This window comes from Doryrhamphus excisus, chromosome 7, assembly GCF_030265055.1.
Source record: "Doryrhamphus excisus isolate RoL2022-K1 chromosome 7, RoL_Dexc_1.0, whole genome shotgun sequence".
NCBI classification, from domain to species: Eukaryota; Metazoa; Chordata; class Actinopteri; order Syngnathiformes; family Syngnathidae; genus Doryrhamphus; species Doryrhamphus excisus.
This window is the reverse complement of record NC_080472.1, coordinates 3419998-3437979: the sequence shown is the minus strand read 5'-3', so window position 1 is coordinate 3437979 and position 17982 is coordinate 3419998. Positions and strand designations below refer to the sequence as shown.

Sequence of the window (17982 nt, the reverse complement as noted above, 5' to 3'; positions counted from 1 at the left end):
GCATAACAATGTGACCCAGAAAACTACAGTCCCGGTTCCCAGTTCAGCATCAGAGGGAAGGAAGGGGCCAAGGCTCCAAAGACCCGAGTACGTACGTTTCTACGTTTGATAGAAAGCAGACGAGTTGTCGAGTAAGCAAGTCGCCGTCTTCCAGCCAATTTGATGCTAACTGAAGTTGTCAATATGCAATATCCGCATTTCAGAGCATATGAGATTAGTGCAGATTAATCTGTGTTCTATTAGCTGGAGACTCGGGCACAGACAGGCGGAGGATCCGAGGGGATCCCTGCAGACCAGGCGGGAAAGGATGTGGTCTTCTATCTATCACAAAATGCTTTGCTCTCTTGGAGTGGATGTAAAAAAATGTCAGTGTTAGCTTTTTGTTTTGTTTATTTCTCATATTACACACACATATTACACTTGTATAACCACTTCTTTTTTTTTGTAGATTAATTATTTATGGGAGTGTGTAACACGAGGTCTACATATTTAATTAAGGAGTTTATAGTTATTAAGATACAGTCTGTTTGCCTTTCAAATATCTTGCCATATTTTAGGAAAAGTACCACTTGGAAATATATATTTAATGACCACATGTGCCCTCCGTGGTTATCAAAAGTGACGGAAAAGTGTTCAAAAGACACAAGATAACACCTCGCTTTCTTACTCCATGGTCGTCCAGATTCTTTGGATTGAGTAAGGGAATCAAACAATGCACAACGATGAGCCAATTCAAGAAACAATACAAGCAGTTGATGTTTGCTAAATCCAAGGATGAAGAGTCTTGAACCAGTCATGATGTGCTATATATATCACTATATTGACACGCACTATGGTACCCATTATGGCATTGGATGCTCATATCACCGAGTACTTTGGTACGGGACAACAACAAAAAATGTAAAAAAAATTTAAAAACTAAAAAAAATTAATAAAAATTAATAAAATAAATTAATAAATAAAATAAATTTGCTAAATCCAAGGATGAAGAGTCTTGAACCAGTCATGATGTGCTATATATATCACTATATTGACACGCACTATGGTACCCATTATGGCATTGGATGCTCATATCACAGAGTACTTCGGTACGAGGTACATTATTTAAAAAAACAACAACCTTAAACTGTATTATGGAAAGCAGGAAGTGAACAAATGTAAGAGTTAGTGATTGTAAAAGTACCAGATGGAGGGGTACGATTTAATAAGCTTTGCTTCTTCCTACTCCTTTTGGACATGTGGAACTGGGAACTGATTATGGGATGCATTCAATTGGAATCTGATGCATGTTCAAATGAAATAAAACCATTACCATTACCATATTTGAAGCCGATATTTCTTGTAACGTCCAAAAAGACTGCCTCATCTGTGCTGTAAAGTCAAACTCTGAGGTCAGTGAGATGTGATGTTTATTTGTTGTGTACCAGGGTAGGACCTGCGCCAACAATTGGCCTTTTGGAGGATGAATCAGTTTTCTGCGTTTGGAGTGTTTGTGGCTCAGGGCTGTGCTCTCTGTAGCCTAGCGCATGTAAACATTCCGGGCTGCAGTCGGCTTCTAATGGGCAGTGATCCTAAACGGAATTTTGGGCAGAGATGCTGACTGCTGCTAACTGGCCGCAATGTAGAATATGTATTAGTATGAGTACATCAGGTTTCTTTATTAATACATGTAGATAAAAGAGTGTCAAGGTGGTTTCTGGACTGTATTTGATCAGGAAATGTGCAAATTAAGTCATTTTACTTTTTGGGTATTTTGCCCATCATCCACAATTCTTATCTGAGTCCTTTTTGTGTGTCCTAGTTAGCTGTCATGTGTGTTTTTTCCACTGACAATGGCCATAATTATGTAGCTATTCTGCTTAGATAGCTCATTAGTAAAACCTCCCCAAAACCACCAACAACACTCCATGTCCAAGGCTGTGTTCGAAACCGCATACTTACTAGATGTGAGGTTTCCGCGCTAACCACTCGACCGCTGTGCAGCCTTAATAAAAGTTAATTACGCCAAAAAATGTAATGTAATTAATGAAATAAATTTGTTTCCGCTGTTGACGGTAATATATATTAATATATTTAAAATATATATAAAGTGTCCCTTGCTGGAAAAAGTTTGCATATGGAAGAGCATTGGCCACATTCGCTAGGGAATGCTGCGACGTTCCTGGAACTAAATTGGGCCCATCAGTTGTGTTAAACAATAGAACAGTTTTTGCAAGCAATTACAAAAAAATCAATTCCAATGATTGCGCGGGCCAGGCGTCATATGCACGTGGCATATTGCGAGGAAAACAACGATACTTCAAAGCAGCGACATCAAGCCATTAACGACAATCCCCGAAACAAAACAAGTGACATCATGCAGGCTGTGTAATACGGTGATGACTTTTGGAGCGTTATTGTCCAATTCGGGGTGCGGGGGTCGTGAGAGTGACGGGGCGATGTATAGTCGGGGTGTGTGTAAGAGATTGCTGTTTGTATTTCAGCATGCGGACTTAAGCCTGTCTAAGAATGATTGACAGATGGCATATTAGACCATCCTCTGCCACTATGTGATAATCCAACAGGGAGCTATATTGACAACACTTGGAAACACATGCATGTGGCAGATACACACATATACACACATGCACACAAACACACAAACCATTTTTTCTCGTCTATTTTGAGACTTTTTAGTAAGTTAGATGGTCCTTGAAGATGACTTCCTTTAAAAAAAAAAATCAATTTAGCTTACTCACAGCAGGGTTTCTACTCCAAGATGAACGAGTCAAAAGACGCACTCAGCAGATGGGAGTGGACATTTTGATTTTTACGGTTCGAGGATTGACCCAACAACAGTGGTTACTTTGCCGTAAAGGTGAACTAGACTCAGAGGGGACGATTCGGAGTGGCTAATTAACCTAGCATCTTTTTGGAATGTGGGAGGAAACCCCGGAATACCCGGAGAAAACCCACGCATGCACGGGGAGAACATGCAAACTCCACACAGAGATGGCCTGATGGTGGACCTTCAAGAGACTAAACAAGACAAAACAATTCTGGCCTTCACAATAAAAACATCTAACAAAATAAAGGTTTTATAAAAATAGCTTCAATTTGTAGTGAAAGCACTGGTTATGCAAGGGGGGGGGGGGGCATTTTAAATTAATGCTCATTTACGGCCCTTTTTATTGAGCTGTGAACTCCTATAGAGCAGCTACACACAATAACCCGCATGGAAAAGTTTCTAGATCTTTCAGAATCTGGACCTTTTCCGGCTGAATTTCCTTGGATTTCCAAAACGGTTATTATTTATTCCACCCACAGCCCACCTCCAAGCACGTCCACTCCACTGTGATGGGTCACACTCCCAAGGTATCTGGCCTTCACAATAAAAACATCTAACAAAATAAAGGTTTTATAAAAATAGCTTCAATTTGTAGTGAAAGCACTGGTTATGAAAGGGGGGGGGGCATTTTAAATTAATGCTCATTTACGGCCCTTTTTATTGAGCTGTGAACTCCTATAGAGCAGCTACACACAATAACCCGCATGGAAAAGTTTCTAGATCTTTCAGAATCTGGACCTTTTCCAGCTGAATTTCCAAAACGGTTATTATTTATTCCACCCACAGCCCACCTCCAAGCACGTCCACTCCACTGCGATGGGTCACACTCCCAAGGTATCTGGCCTACAGCGCATGCCCATATAAAGAAGCCAGGCTCCCTGTGATGTCACAAACAGCCAGTGTTAGAAAAAGCTCTCTGAAACCGAGCGTTCAGAGTCATCCCAAACTTCTTTCAGGGCTCACTTAAAATACGCAAACCTCATTATCTGAAACTTGTGCATTGTTTAACACTGCTTTTATAGTTGGACTTATTGTTGGCAATGCGGACCAAGCTCTAATACCACTCATACACCGAATTATTTGCTAGGGTACCCCATACCCCATATGGAGTACTCCTTACAAGATTCCTTGAGAAACACGGTCTAATGCCTTCTCCAAGTCCACAAAAAACACATATAGACTGATTGGGCAAACTCCAATGTACCCTCAAAAGGACCCTGCTGAGAACATCAAGCTGGTCCACAGATCCACGACCAGGACCAAAAAGTGATTGCCTCTGTCATAAAAATCCATCTGCGGTTTATGACTTTGATGATTCATAGTTTTGGGTTGTTTGTGTAGCAAAATGCTCATCACAAACAGGAAGAAAATACATTTAAATGAATAATAGTCAAGTTAAGTTGTCAATCTTCCACAGCAGCACAATATTGTTATGTTTATATGAATAAATTATGGTTACACCCTAATTTATTCATTAATTCCGATGTTCTTTTCTCTCTCCGGCCTATGCTATATTTGGCTGCATGGAGCGGAGGAGACACAAACTGATGGCAACAAAATATTTTCTTCACCCGTTTGACGACGGATATCTTTTTTTCAGTACATCGGTACTTTTTACAACCATGGAGGATGTACTAGACTGTTACATGACTGTTACATGACTGTTACAAGACTGTTACAAGACTGTTACAAGACTGTTACATGACTGTTACTAGACTGTTACTAGACTGTTACATGACTGTTACAAGACTGTTACAAGACTGTTACTAGACTGTTACATGACTGTTACATGACTGTTACAAGACTGTTACATGACTGTTACATGACTGTTACATGACTGTTACATGACTGTTACTAGACTGTTACTAGACTGTTACATGACTGTTACATGACTGTTACATGACTGTTACATGACTGTTACTAGACTGTTACATGACTGTTACATGACTGTTACATGACTGTTACAAGACTGTTACAAGACTGTTACTAGACTGTTACTAGACTGTTACTAGACTGTTACTAGACTGTTACTAGACTGTTACTAGACTGTTACTAGACTGTTACAAGACTGTTACATGACTGTTACATGACTGTTACATGACTGTTACATGACTGTTACATGACTGTTACATCGGTTTCATTTCATTTCAACATGCATCAGATTGCAATTGAGTGCATCTGGTACTTTTACAATCACTAACTGTTACATTTGTTCACTTCCTGCTTTCCTAATATAATTTTTGTATTTTTGGTCAAATAAATATTTGTATTATTTTAATTATTTATTTTCCGAGCAGAGACAACTTTTTTTCAGAAAACACACACAAAAATGAGTATAATGTTGATAATACAAATTATAATAATTTTATAATAATAAAATATTAAAATTAAAATAATAAAAAAATGTTTTAAAGTGTGTCAAAAATTGACATATTTTATGGGTATATCAATTATTTGCACATTTCCTGACAGGATATGGACAGTGCCCCCACAAATCTATTGTATTTTACATTTGTAGTTATTGAATATGGTTTATTTGTATGACTGGATAGGATAACAAGGCGAGGGCCGCTGCTAACGCACATGAAATCTGCACCCCGCCATTCCATGATTGCATAGTTTATGACAACATATGCTTTACATGTCGCCATCTGCTGTGTGGATTGTGTTTTTATGCTATATGGAGCTATCGATACAACAAAAATCGACATGACAAGAAGCCGTTCCACAGGTCAAGATGAAGTCCGATGGCATCAAACTGCAGTCCGACACCAAGTCCAAGCATATGAATGTGCATTACATCATACAGTTAGTGCATGTTGGTGTGCTTTAATGATGTATGAGGCCACCCCCCCCCTTGAGTTGCTTAGCAACACCAAGGATTTGTTTCACACAGAAGATCCTCAGCAATCCATCGTTTCTTCAGATACCTTTGCTCGATCTCCTGATTCCTACTAGCATACTCGACCCATATTAAGACACATTGTCATATTAGAGTCCATCATGTCAACATAAATCTACACGAAAAATATTTGATATAATAATAGTAATAATGTCAATTATATAATTGAATTCAATCCGGTTTCCTCCCACATTCCAAAAACATGCTAGGTTAATTAGCCACTCCAAATTGTCCATAGGTATGAATGTGAGTGTGAATGGTTGTTTGTCTATATGTGCCCTGTGATTGGCTGGCCACCAGTCCAGGGTGTACCCCGCCTCTCGCCCGTAGACAGCTGGGATAGGCTCCAGCACCCCCTCGACTCTCATCTCCAGGGACTCCGGTTGTTTCCTCCTATGCTAGGTTACATTAGCATGCTAGGTTAATTGGCGACTCGAAATTCTCCACAGGTGTGAGTGTGAATGGTTGTTTGTCTATATGTGTTCCAATGCATTGTTCCACAATTAAACAAATTTTAACTCAAAATTAATCCAATTTAATCACAGGTAAAAATACGTTATAATATGTAGGGGAAATCTGCAATTGGCTGGTAACCAGTCCAGGGTGTATTCATTAATTAATCATGATTAATCACCATGTCTCACTATGCCTGAAACATGCCAATTTTTACCGTATTTTTAATAAAAGTTCATTCATTCATTTTCTCCCGCTTATCCTCACGAGGATATCCTCGTGGGGGTGCTGGAGCCTATCCCAGCTGTCTTGGGGCGAGAGGCGGACGTACACCCTGGACTGGTCGCCATGCAGCAATCACAGGGCACATATAGACAAACAACCATTCACACTCACATTCATACCTATGGAGGTAATTTGGAGTGGCTAATTAAGCTAGCATGTTTTCGGAATGTGGGAGGAAACCGGAGTACCCGGAGAAAACCGGGTATAAACGTGCAAACTCCACACAGAGATGGAGGGTGGAATTGAACCCTGGTCTCCTAGCTGTGAGGTTAAGAAATGAATCATTTTTGCCAGTATTCTTTACAAATCCAGTTCCCAAGATAATATAAGAGTAGTATATACACTATTAAAGTCAAAGTAAAGTACAGTATGTGCTTTTGCACATGTATGTGACGTCTATAGTGTAAGTTTTGTGTAGTGGAAAGTGGGAGGGGGGGGCGTGTGATGGGCGGGGCCATTCAACGTGTGCATGCCTCTCTGCGCGTGCGCGCGCGTGTGACCCGTGGCGGTTGTGACGCTCCTCGCCAGCGATGGTAGAGGAAGGTGGGAGGTGCTGGATCATCATGATCATGACCACGAGCAGAAGCCCCGCCGCGGGTCTTCTCTTCTTCTCTCCCCGACGTCCTGATCCAGGAACCCGGGGACAGTGAAAGGATTGTACCGCGAGTCGGAACGGCGACGGAGTCAAAATGAAGTCGATCATTAATGCCTTAAAAAAGGAAGGTAGGACGCTTGGTTACTTGGTGTTGTATTGTAGTCGTGGAGGTTTGTTTTTTTTACACCTGTGAAGTTTTTAAGGTCCTTCTCCGTGTACTTGGGTACTTTTACCGTCTCCATTAGTATGACTAGAGGTAGGTCGCTGTATTTAGGTTACTCCAGAAATCCGCTAATTGACTTTTTTTTTCTCGGACAAGAAGCAGCGAGTAGTTTTTTAGGTCACAGCCAGTTTGAGATGGAAGATATTTCTCTAATGGAAGACAAACAACAAGAAGAAGAGTTTGATGGCGTCTTAGTGCTTTATTAGTACGTTTCATTCACCTGCTGCTCATTTCCTCAATCAACATGTTGGACTGCTGCAGCTCAACATGGAGCCAAGACTCATTCTTACATTTCATGCATACATATTTACTATTATATATCATTATATATATATATAAAAGACTAATGTATGGAGGACCAAAACTGCCAAAATAAAAAATAAATATAAATGGAAATAAAAACAAAAATGAAAAAATATTTATGTATATATATTTTTATTTTTTTTATTTCCATTTATATTTATTTTTATACTTTTATTTTTATACTTTTATTTATTTTTTTTTTTTAATGTTGGCAGTTTGGTCCTCCATACTAATGAACAAAATGGGATAAGGATATTCATCATGAAGGTCAACTCTGGTCCAAAAAAAGTATGTCCAAACATTTTACATCATTAGTGAAAACTAAAAGGATGCACTTACTGTATACTACACTTAGAATATATTACAAAGTTATATATTTTAAGGGGAAAAATATGATATAAGTTTTCTCATATTATGAAATTGTCCATAGGTATGAATGTGAGTGTGAATGGTTGTTTGTCTATATGTGCCCTGTGATTGGCTGGCCACCAGTCCAGGGTGGGATAGGCTCCAGCCCCCCCCCCCCCCCCCCCCCCCGACCCTCGTGAGGATAAGCGGTACAAAAATGAATGTTGAAATCTGGACTTTTTTCTCTTAATATTTTGACTTCTTTCATGTAAAAGTACAGTTGTTTTTTCATATTATTTAAACATTTTCCATACATTTTTCATCATTTTTTTTTACAATTTTCCTCATAATTCTGACTTTATTCTCATAATGGTTTGAATTTATTATCATTAACATTAGAACTTTTTCCCTTTTTTTGTTTTGTTTAATTTTCATAATATTATATATTTTTAAGTAATATTAAAATGCCTTATTTCTTTCATATTTCAACTGTTAAGCTACTACAAATGACATTATTGTGGAATTTATTCTTGTAAAATTGTCATTTAATTATGACATTTTTGGACTTCTTTCTTGTAAAATTATAGTTGTTCTTTCCATTAAATAATTTTCCAGTGATTTCAATTTTCATATTTTTTTCTACTGATAATTCTGACTTTATTATAACAATATTTTGACTTCATTATCGTAATATCATAACTTTTTTATCCAACCTTATTTGCAAAAATGTGTTTTCTTTGATTCTCATATTATATTCTTTTCCTTTAATATTTGAACCGCATGCTACTAAAATGACATTTGTCCTGAATATTACAAATTTCTCATTTTCTTCCAACGTATGTCTCTCAATATTTAGACTTTATAAATGACACCTGTTATTTTATTTTATTTTGTTTTAGGCATTTCAGCCTTCCTCTTGCAAATTTTCTCATAACATTATAAGATTTTCTACTTCGTACATCCGATGGCCAATCCGAACCCTTGATTGACGGATTTCAAAGTCTAAAATGTAAAGCTCGTCTAATCACTAATGAATAATAATGTAAGATCATCAAGGAAAAGATGGAACGGGAGACACGGTGTACAAGTTATATATAACTTTCACTCCTGCGTTTCACAGCAACTATGGTGTGTTCAAGGACCGCTGAACAAAGTGTGAAATCTCAACACTTTGGGGATGGGGGGGGTAGAAGATATGCTGTACATTTTACCTGTATTGTATCTCGTTTATGCTTGATCAACATCCATTTCTGCAGATCAGATTTAATTTGTTAAAAATGATTCTTAAAATACACATTATTTTTCAATTTTGGATAACCTTACCTTTTTTATCACCTTTAGTACTCACACCAATTACCTTTTCTAGCTATTTGTCGTGTACAAACTACAATTATTTTTTTTACAATTTTTTTCCCATTTTTGCTGTATTTTTATTTTAAATTTCCAACTGCTTTACATTTTTTTCTCATCAATCTTATTCATAATTAGGACTTTATTATGATTTTCCAAAATCTGTTGCAGATCCAGCCAGCCCCCCTTAGCTGCACTTTGGACACCCCTGCGTTAGGTCCTTTGACCGCTCTTTGGTCTTGCCCATGCTGGGTAGGAGAGTTTTTACATGGGCATTTAAAAGGCTTGCTGGTTGATAGATGATCAAATACCTACTTCAATCAAATATCATTTTTTTTAAATAAAGTTTTTTTTTCCCCTTAATTAAAATAAACCGACCATAAAAGTTGCGGTCTGGTCATGTCTGCACTCTTGTGCTTTTTGTTTCTTTTCTTTGCAATTTTCAATTCCTCATTTAACTTAACGACCGGTGAATGAAATCAGTCGTTGAACAGAGTTGGATGACCCAAGAGGAGTTCAAGTTCTGCTTCCAGGCCCCAAACGCTGGAGTTGTTGACACAGATAGCTTGGTGGCTCCAAAAAGTGCTAGCTCATTAGACGTTAGCGCCTCTTCCCTTCATCAACACTTCTGTTCCATATAGAGAGATAGAGGTCTTAGATTCTAGTCTGGGAAGCTGATAATGACTCAGTTTTTTTTCCGAGGCTCTTTGCTAAGAAAGCGAAAAGCGTGAAACTGCACCGCAGCAAAGCGCCGACGTGTGCTGGCAACGCTCGTGCTAATCAGCTCATTATCAAGAGCTCCTCATGGAAATAGCTCCAGGCTCTGTTGGGCTTCTCCGTGCCTGCACTGCAGTCGTCGACGAGGAGAGCCGGTTGCGATGGCGGCTCGTCATCTGGCAGCGTAATGGACGGATGGAAGTGTCCGTGGGGAAATCAATGGCTGCCTCCATTATTGCTTCCGTATGACACCATAGCGCGGGAAGCACAGGCCGCTGGAATGTTGTAATTGGGATAATCACGCTAATAGTGATTGGTGGAAGTGGGAGCGTGCCGTCACGGCCAATCACCTCGCTCTGTTCGATACCCGAGTCTGCATGCGTCTCCATGAGCAGGTGACTTGAGATGAAATATTAGATTGGTATGGATCCAAGAAGAAACCACATGACATGTTTAATAAGCCGGGAAGGGAATTATGTTGGCGACGACATTGATGTATACGATGTATGCGTACCAAGAAGGTACGTGGGGGTTTTTGTGGGGGTTACCTTCTCAATGGTGGGTAACTGAACCTGGACTGATCCAGCCTGGGCTATGCTAGTGGTCCTACTGTAGCTAACTTCAGTTAGATGGAGGAAGTGCCGTGAATTAGCTTGGTTTTTACACCCAAACCAACAGGGGGTCATCCAACTGCACCATGGCCGAGTGGTTAGCGAGTTCAATTCCATCCTCGGCCATCTCTGTGTGGAGCTTTTCTCCGGGTACTCCGGTTTCCTCCCACAGAATACCAGAAAAAAACACTGGATATGTTATAATAATTATAGTCATAATTAGGGATGTCCGATAATATCGGCCACCGATAATTATCAGCCTGATATCAGCCTAAAAATCTGATTTCGGGATCTTGCCTTCAATGAGAACCATTTCATTTTAACGCAGACCTACCAACATGTACACATTTATAGTACTCGACATCCAATTTGTCTGCTGAATTGTTGCATTTCCATGGTTTCAGTTTCAAGTTCAGTCTCAGATAAAATGTACGGTGGACGAGTGGTTAGCACGCAGGCCACACAACTAGGAGACCCGAGTTCGGTTCCACCCTCGGGCATCTCTGTGTGGAGTTTGCATGTTCTCCCCGTGCACGCGTGGGTTTTCTCCGGGTACTCCGGTTTCCTCCCACATTCCAAAAACATGCTAGGTTAATTAGCCACTCCAAATTGTCCATAGGTATGAATGTGAGTGTGAATGGTTGTTTGTCTATATGTGCCCTGTGATTGGCTGGCCACCAGTCCAGGGTGTACCCGGCCTCTCGCCCGAAGACAGCTGGGATAGGCTCCAGCACCCCCCGCGACCCTCGTGAGGAAAAGCGGTAGAAAATGAATGAATGTTATAATAATTATAGTTCTAATTAGGGATGTCCGATAATATCGACCACTGATAATTATCAGCCCGATATCAGCCTAAAAATCTGATTTCGGGATCTTGCTTTCAATGAGAACCATTTTAATGCACACCTACCAACATGTACACATTTATAGTACTCGACATCCAATTCGCCCGAATACGGCTGGGATAGGCTCCAGCACCCCCGCGACCCTCTTGAGAATAAGCGGTAGAAAATGAATGATAGGAAATTACCCAGCATGCCTTGAGGGTTATACATTTGTTTGTTTCCTTCAGCTTTTTCCCGATTACAGAATCGCCACAGCTAAGATTTGGGATTTTGCCGGAGCCATCTATATTCCGGATGCCCTTCCTGATGAATACGAATGATGCTTACTAGTGGAGAATCGAACCCGAACCCTTGAGGGTTATACGTTGTTTAAAGTAGTTTGGACCTCGGCCCTGTGGTTAAGAACCACCATGATTAACCACTCACTAACATTTTTGTCCAGTCTTGTCTCATCAATGAAAACTCACTGGCTGTCTATTGGTGGACTAAGTCATGTGATTGTATGACAACAAGTTCTGGTCACATGTCTCTTTGCGGTTGTTTCTAATGAAGGAAGAGTAATGCAGGATTGGAACATTTTGTGTCGTTGCCTGCTCTTAAAGTTCTCCATGATTGAGTTGTTGAAGCAATGTGGGTAGCTCCAGATAGCTGCTTGTCAACAAGATCCCTCGTGGTCCTGACAGGCCTTACTGTGGTGGCGTCAATGGGGACAGAGATGTCTGTGGGAGGGAAGGTCTTTTCATTAAATTTAAGCTTTTTGTGTCTCAACTTTGTCATGCACAAAAATGCACCCCCCCCCCCCCCCCCCCCCCCACACACACACACACCCCATCCAAGGGGTCGGGAATTGAGTGGTGCAACGTAAATCCTCGTTGCAGCTGTGATAGGACAACTGATCAGAGAAAACATACATGGACTCAGCATTGAGTCTTGTGGCACCCCCAAAAAGTGTCCAACAATGGTAATGGTTTAATTTCATTTGAACATGCATCAGATTACAATTGAGTGCATCCCATAATCAGTTCCCAGTTCCACATGTCCAAAAGGAGTAGGAAGAAGCAAAGCTTATTAAATCCTACCCCTCCATCTGGTACTTTTACAATCACTAACTCTTACATTTGTTCACTTCCTGCTTTCCTAATATAGTTTTTTTCATTCATTCATTCATTCATTTTGTACCGCTTTTTCCTCACAAGGGTCGCGGGGGTGCTGGAGCCTATCCCAGCTGTCTTTGGGCGAGAGGCGGGGTACACCCTGGACTGGTGGCCAGCCAATCCCAGGGCACATATAGACAAACAACCATTCACACTCACATTCATACCTATGGACAATTTACTCGATCTAACTGAAGTTAGCTACAGTAATAGTAGTCGAAATTAGGATAGGCTCCAGCATCCCCTGTGACCCCTGTGAGGAAAAGTGGTAGAAATTGAATGAATGAATATATACGTATATCAATAATATATAATATATACTATATATAATATAGGTATGAATGTGAGTGTGAATGGTTGTTTGTCTATATGTGCCCTGTGATTGGCTGACCACCAGTCCAGGGTGTACCCCACCTCTCGCCCAAAGACAGCTGGGATAGGCTCCAGCACCCTCTTTGACCCTCGTGAGGAAAAGTGTTAGAAAATGAATGAACATAATATATCCTATATCGGGTAATCACAGTGTAAAGGTGACTATAGGGGTGCTAGTTCATGTCTAGAAGGCTCTAATAGTGTTAAAATCAAATGTATTTAGAAGGTTGTGAACAGGTTTTCTGTGCTCAAACTAAGAAAATATTCCATTCCTACTTGGTGTAAATGCGCCTATCTTGATCGGGTCTACAATGAACCAATTAACCGTGATGAGGTGCTGAACTGTCCTACCCCTCCATCTGGTACTTTTACAATCACTAACTGTTACATTTGTTCACTTCCTGCTTTCCTAATATAGCAATGTCAAACATAACAATGTCTTGTATGTGCATGGATCCAGTTTTTCAAGAAGTACTTCAATTTCTGTGTTAAAATGGGTATAATGACAAAGTACCTAAAAAAAAAAAAACCTTCTTGATTGGCACTTTGAACCAGGAAGTATAAAACAAGAGTTTTATTCTTCGGTCCCCCGAAGTTAAAAAGAACGTTCAATGGAGGAAAGAGAGCAACAATACGTGAAAAGACTTGATTGTAATTTGTAATTGTAATTTGTAATTGTAATTTGTAATTGTAATTTGTAATTGTAATTTGTCCTCTGCAGTGCCTTTCCGCGAGGCTCCATCGTACTCCAAACGACACCGAGGTCCGTCGTCTGGCACCAACAGCCAGACCCCCACGTCGTTATCAGCTCCGCGGGTCTTGCTGCGCTCCAACAGTGACAACAACCTCACAGTCGGTCAGTACCAGCAGCACGGTCCACCCGGCAACTGGGGGCCCCATCTTCAGCAACATCCAACCAGGACCCCCCAGCAGGGTCACTCGCAGTCTGGCTCGTCAGCATTGCATCGCAGCCTGTCACCCCAGCTGCTTCAGCAGATGCCCAGCGGCAGCCCCAATGGCAACGTGGTGGTTCGAACCATGGGGCGGGGGGCAAGGAGCCGGTCACCCTCCCTCAGCCGGCTGGGGGAGGAGGCCCGGCGGGCAGTACCCTCGCAGCGTCAACCCAGGTAAGCTTCATTCATTCATTTTCTACCGGGGGTTGGGGGTACACCCTGGACTGGTGGCCAGCCAATCACAGGGCACATATAGACAAACAACCATTCACACTCACATTCATACCTATGGACAATTTGGAGTGGCCAATTAACCTAGCATGTTTTCGGAACGGGATGGCCAAGGGTGGAATTGAACTCGGGTCTCCTAGCTGTGAGGTTTGCGCACTAACCACTTGTCCACTGTGCAGACTGATTCATTCTTTCGTTCATTCATTAATTTTCTACCGCTTATCCTCACGAGGGTCTCAGGGTGGGGGTGCTGGAGCCTATCCCAGCTGTCTTGAGGCGGGAGGCGGGGTACACCCTGGACTGGTGGCCAGCCAATCACAGGGCACATATAGACAAACAACCATTCACACTCACATTCATACCTATGGACAATTTGGAGTGGCTAATTAACCTAGCATGTTTTCGGAATGGGATGGCCAAGGGTGGAATTGAACTCGGGTCTCCTAGCTGTGAGGTTTGCGCACTAACCACTCGTCCACCGTCCTCATGAGGGTCTCGGGGTGTGGGTGCTGGAGCCTATCCCAGCTGTCTTGGGGCGGGAGGCGGGGTCCACCCTGGACTGGTGGCCAGCCAATCCCAGGGCACATATAGACAAACAACCATTCACACTCACATTCATACTTATGGACAATTTGCATTCAATTTGGATAAAAGGTGAACCATGTGACGTATGTATGTTTTTTTTTCTACCTATTTATGCATTTTTTTTTGCCTTGTGCGACTTATACTCCGGAACGACTTATAGTCCAGAAAATACGGTATATTTTGTTATTATTTGCGGTTGCCTGGAACGGATTGTTTGAGTCTTGGGTTTTTGTTTCAGTTTTTGTGTGACCTTTGGAACGGATTAATACCGAAACCGGAGGTACGGTTGTGTATTTGTTTGTATCCCTGCAAAATCTGTGGCATGAGTGAGACCATGATTGAGACCATGATTGAGACCATGAGTGAGACCATGATTGAGACCATGAGTGAGACCATGTGATCAGCCGAGGATTAAAGTGTGACGGGTGTTTATCTTGGAGCCATGTAACTGTCAATCCCGATTAAGACACATGCTCATTGCCCTCTGTCTCCTCCTCCTCGTCCTCCTCCTCCTTCAACTTGGCAGATGGACTCATTTGGAGGCACTGTGAGCACCAACACTACCCACTCCTCTGTACAAAGTCACAGAGGGGCGGGAGATAAACTGTACATTATAGAGAAGATGTGAAAGTACAAGAGGAAAATAAAGAAAATAAGATTAATGAGAAGAAAACAGAAGCAGGAAGGTTTTTTTTTTTTTTTAGGGCAGAGATCAGACTAAAATCTTTGTTGGTAACAAAACGTGGTTGAGACTGTATGGCAACAAACAACCAATCATGTCTGGTTAATTGAGAAATGAATGCTAATGTAAGATGTCTACATCATCACCACTGCATTCCAGTCATGATTTATGATCATATGCTATACAGTAAACCTCGGATATATCGGACTCACATATATCGGAAATTCGCTCACAACGGACAGATAAAAAAGAACCGATTTTTCTGTAATGCATTTCCAATAAAAATTCATTGCATATATCGGATTTTTTATAACGGATTTCGCCTATTTCGGACAAAATCTCCAGTCCCGTTCCAATGCATTTCCATGAAATTTCCCTGGCATATATCGGATGGCCGCATCGTGGCGCTCCGATTCGCCCAATCGTGACCGAATCGCTATACGACGTCATTTGCAGCGTTTGCAGCGTTGCCTGCGCGTCCAGGTACATTGGAAACATAGTCAAGGAAGTGCCTTTTTATAACGCATAAAATCCCATTTACGCATATACCGGATATAAATCCCATATATGCGTAAAACGGACATTTTCCGGTATACGCATATAACGGATTTCGCTTATATCGGACAAAACCAGTGGGAACAATTGAATCCGATATATATAACCATGGCAAGCATATAACCATGGTGCATTCAAAGACCACTGAATGCAGCGCAAAATCTCAACTCATGAAAAAAAGCATGAAAATGTATAAGATACAAATTTCAGCATAACTTAATAATAATAATATGAAAAAATATTGTGAACTTTCTAGTTTTGCCCAATCAGTCGCTAATTTGTCACATTCACCTTCAACAGTACCCCCCCCCCCCCCCCCCAAACATTGACCCACCCATGTCTACTTGACATGGCATTTGCTGCGTGCAGCACTCATGCATGCGCATTTGAGCCCCCACTTGTACATACATAAGCACGCGGCGTCCACTCATTCCCTCACACGGACACACGCCGCCACTCACACCGTCAGTCAGTCAGTCATGTGGCGTCATGGCAACCGCTTCCCGCTGAGATGTGGCCATAAAGAAAATGTGACGATCGAAGACGGATAGACATTGTTCCATGGAGCAATAGATCGGAAATATTCAGTAGAACATAATTCCACTTTTACCAGAACTCTCATGTATAACAAAAACAAATAGTTGACCTCAAAATACTCATAGAGTACATATAATACATAATATAATAGAGTACATATACATACTCGTACAGTGGCGCTTTACACTTGTGATTTTCATTTCTTCTTTATTACCAAAGCTTCCTTTGGACAATTATTCATTCATTCATTTTCTACCGCTTATCCTCACGAGGGTCGCGGGGGTGCTGGAGCCTATCCCAGCTGTCTTTGAGCGAGAGGCGGGGTCCACCCTGGACTGGTTGTCAGCCAATTGCAAATTTCCCTTAAAATATGATAGATAAAAACATATTTGTATCTGGTCGATTTCATGTATTATGGGCTCTAATAGTTGAACTACAAAAATATTCAATTTCTTAGTAAGGAATTGTATTTTTGCTAATTCACTTAACAATTAACCGCGCTAAACGAGGGATTACTGCATGAATAAATAAATAAGATTAATTTCTGGACTGGATGCTAAACAACTTTTCATCCCTGTACTGTAATGACGGGAAATGTGTATCCTTATCCTAATAATGTAATATAATTGGGGCTGTCAATAGATTAAAATATCTGATCACGATTAATCACATTTTGAATTAATCGCAGATGGAAATAAGTTTTTATAAAAATAAATAAAAAGGGGAAATCTCTTTGTGGTAAACGATTTGATGTGCAGCTCCAATGATAATTACATAACATTTTATGTAAAAGGATATCAATTTCAGAACTATGGGGCATTATTTAAAACTATTTTTTTTACTTTTTATCTGTATTGCCATATATTTGTGAATTTTTATGTCTCTCCTGCCATTTATTTGTTTTATTTGTTCATAATTCATTCATTCATTCATTCATTTTCTACTGCTTTTCCTCATGAGGGTTGCTGGAGCCTATCCCAGCTGTCTTCCACCCTGGACTGGTGGCCAGCCAATCACAGGGCACATATAGACAAACAACCATTCACACTCACATTCATACCTATGGACAATTTGGAATTAGCCAATTAACCTAGCATGTTTTTGGAATGGGGGAGGAAACCGGAGTACCCGAGGAAAACCGGGTGGCCGAGGGTGGAATTGAACCCTGGTCACCTAGCTGTGAGGTCTGCGTGCTAACCACTCAACCGCCGTGCAGCCTGGTTCACAATTCATTCATTCATTCATTTTCTACCGCTTTTCCTCACGAGGGTCGCGGGGGGTGCTGGAGCCTATCCCAGCTGTCTTTGGGCGTAAGGCGGGGTCCACCCTGGACTGGTGGCCAGCCAATCACAGGGCACATATAGACAAACAACCATTCACACTCACATTCATACCTATGGACAATTTGGAGTGGCTAATTAACCTAGCATGTTTTTGGAATGGGGGAGGAAACC

General features: G+C 41.0%; 1 protein-coding gene across 8 annotated transcripts in view; it reads left to right on the top strand.

The window, feature by feature from the left end:
- Window positions 1–17982, top strand: part of LOC131132104 (SH3 and multiple ankyrin repeat domains protein 2-like) — a 153031-nt gene that overhangs the window by 65977 nt on the left and 69072 nt on the right. For all 8 annotated transcript variants that reach the window (XM_058077384.1, XM_058077383.1, XM_058077379.1 and 5 more), the window contains one exon: window positions 13707–14112. In XM_058077384.1, the coding sequence (XP_057933367.1) occupies window positions 13707–14112 (406 nt within the window). The remainder of the gene's footprint in view (window positions 1–13706; window positions 14113–17982) is intronic.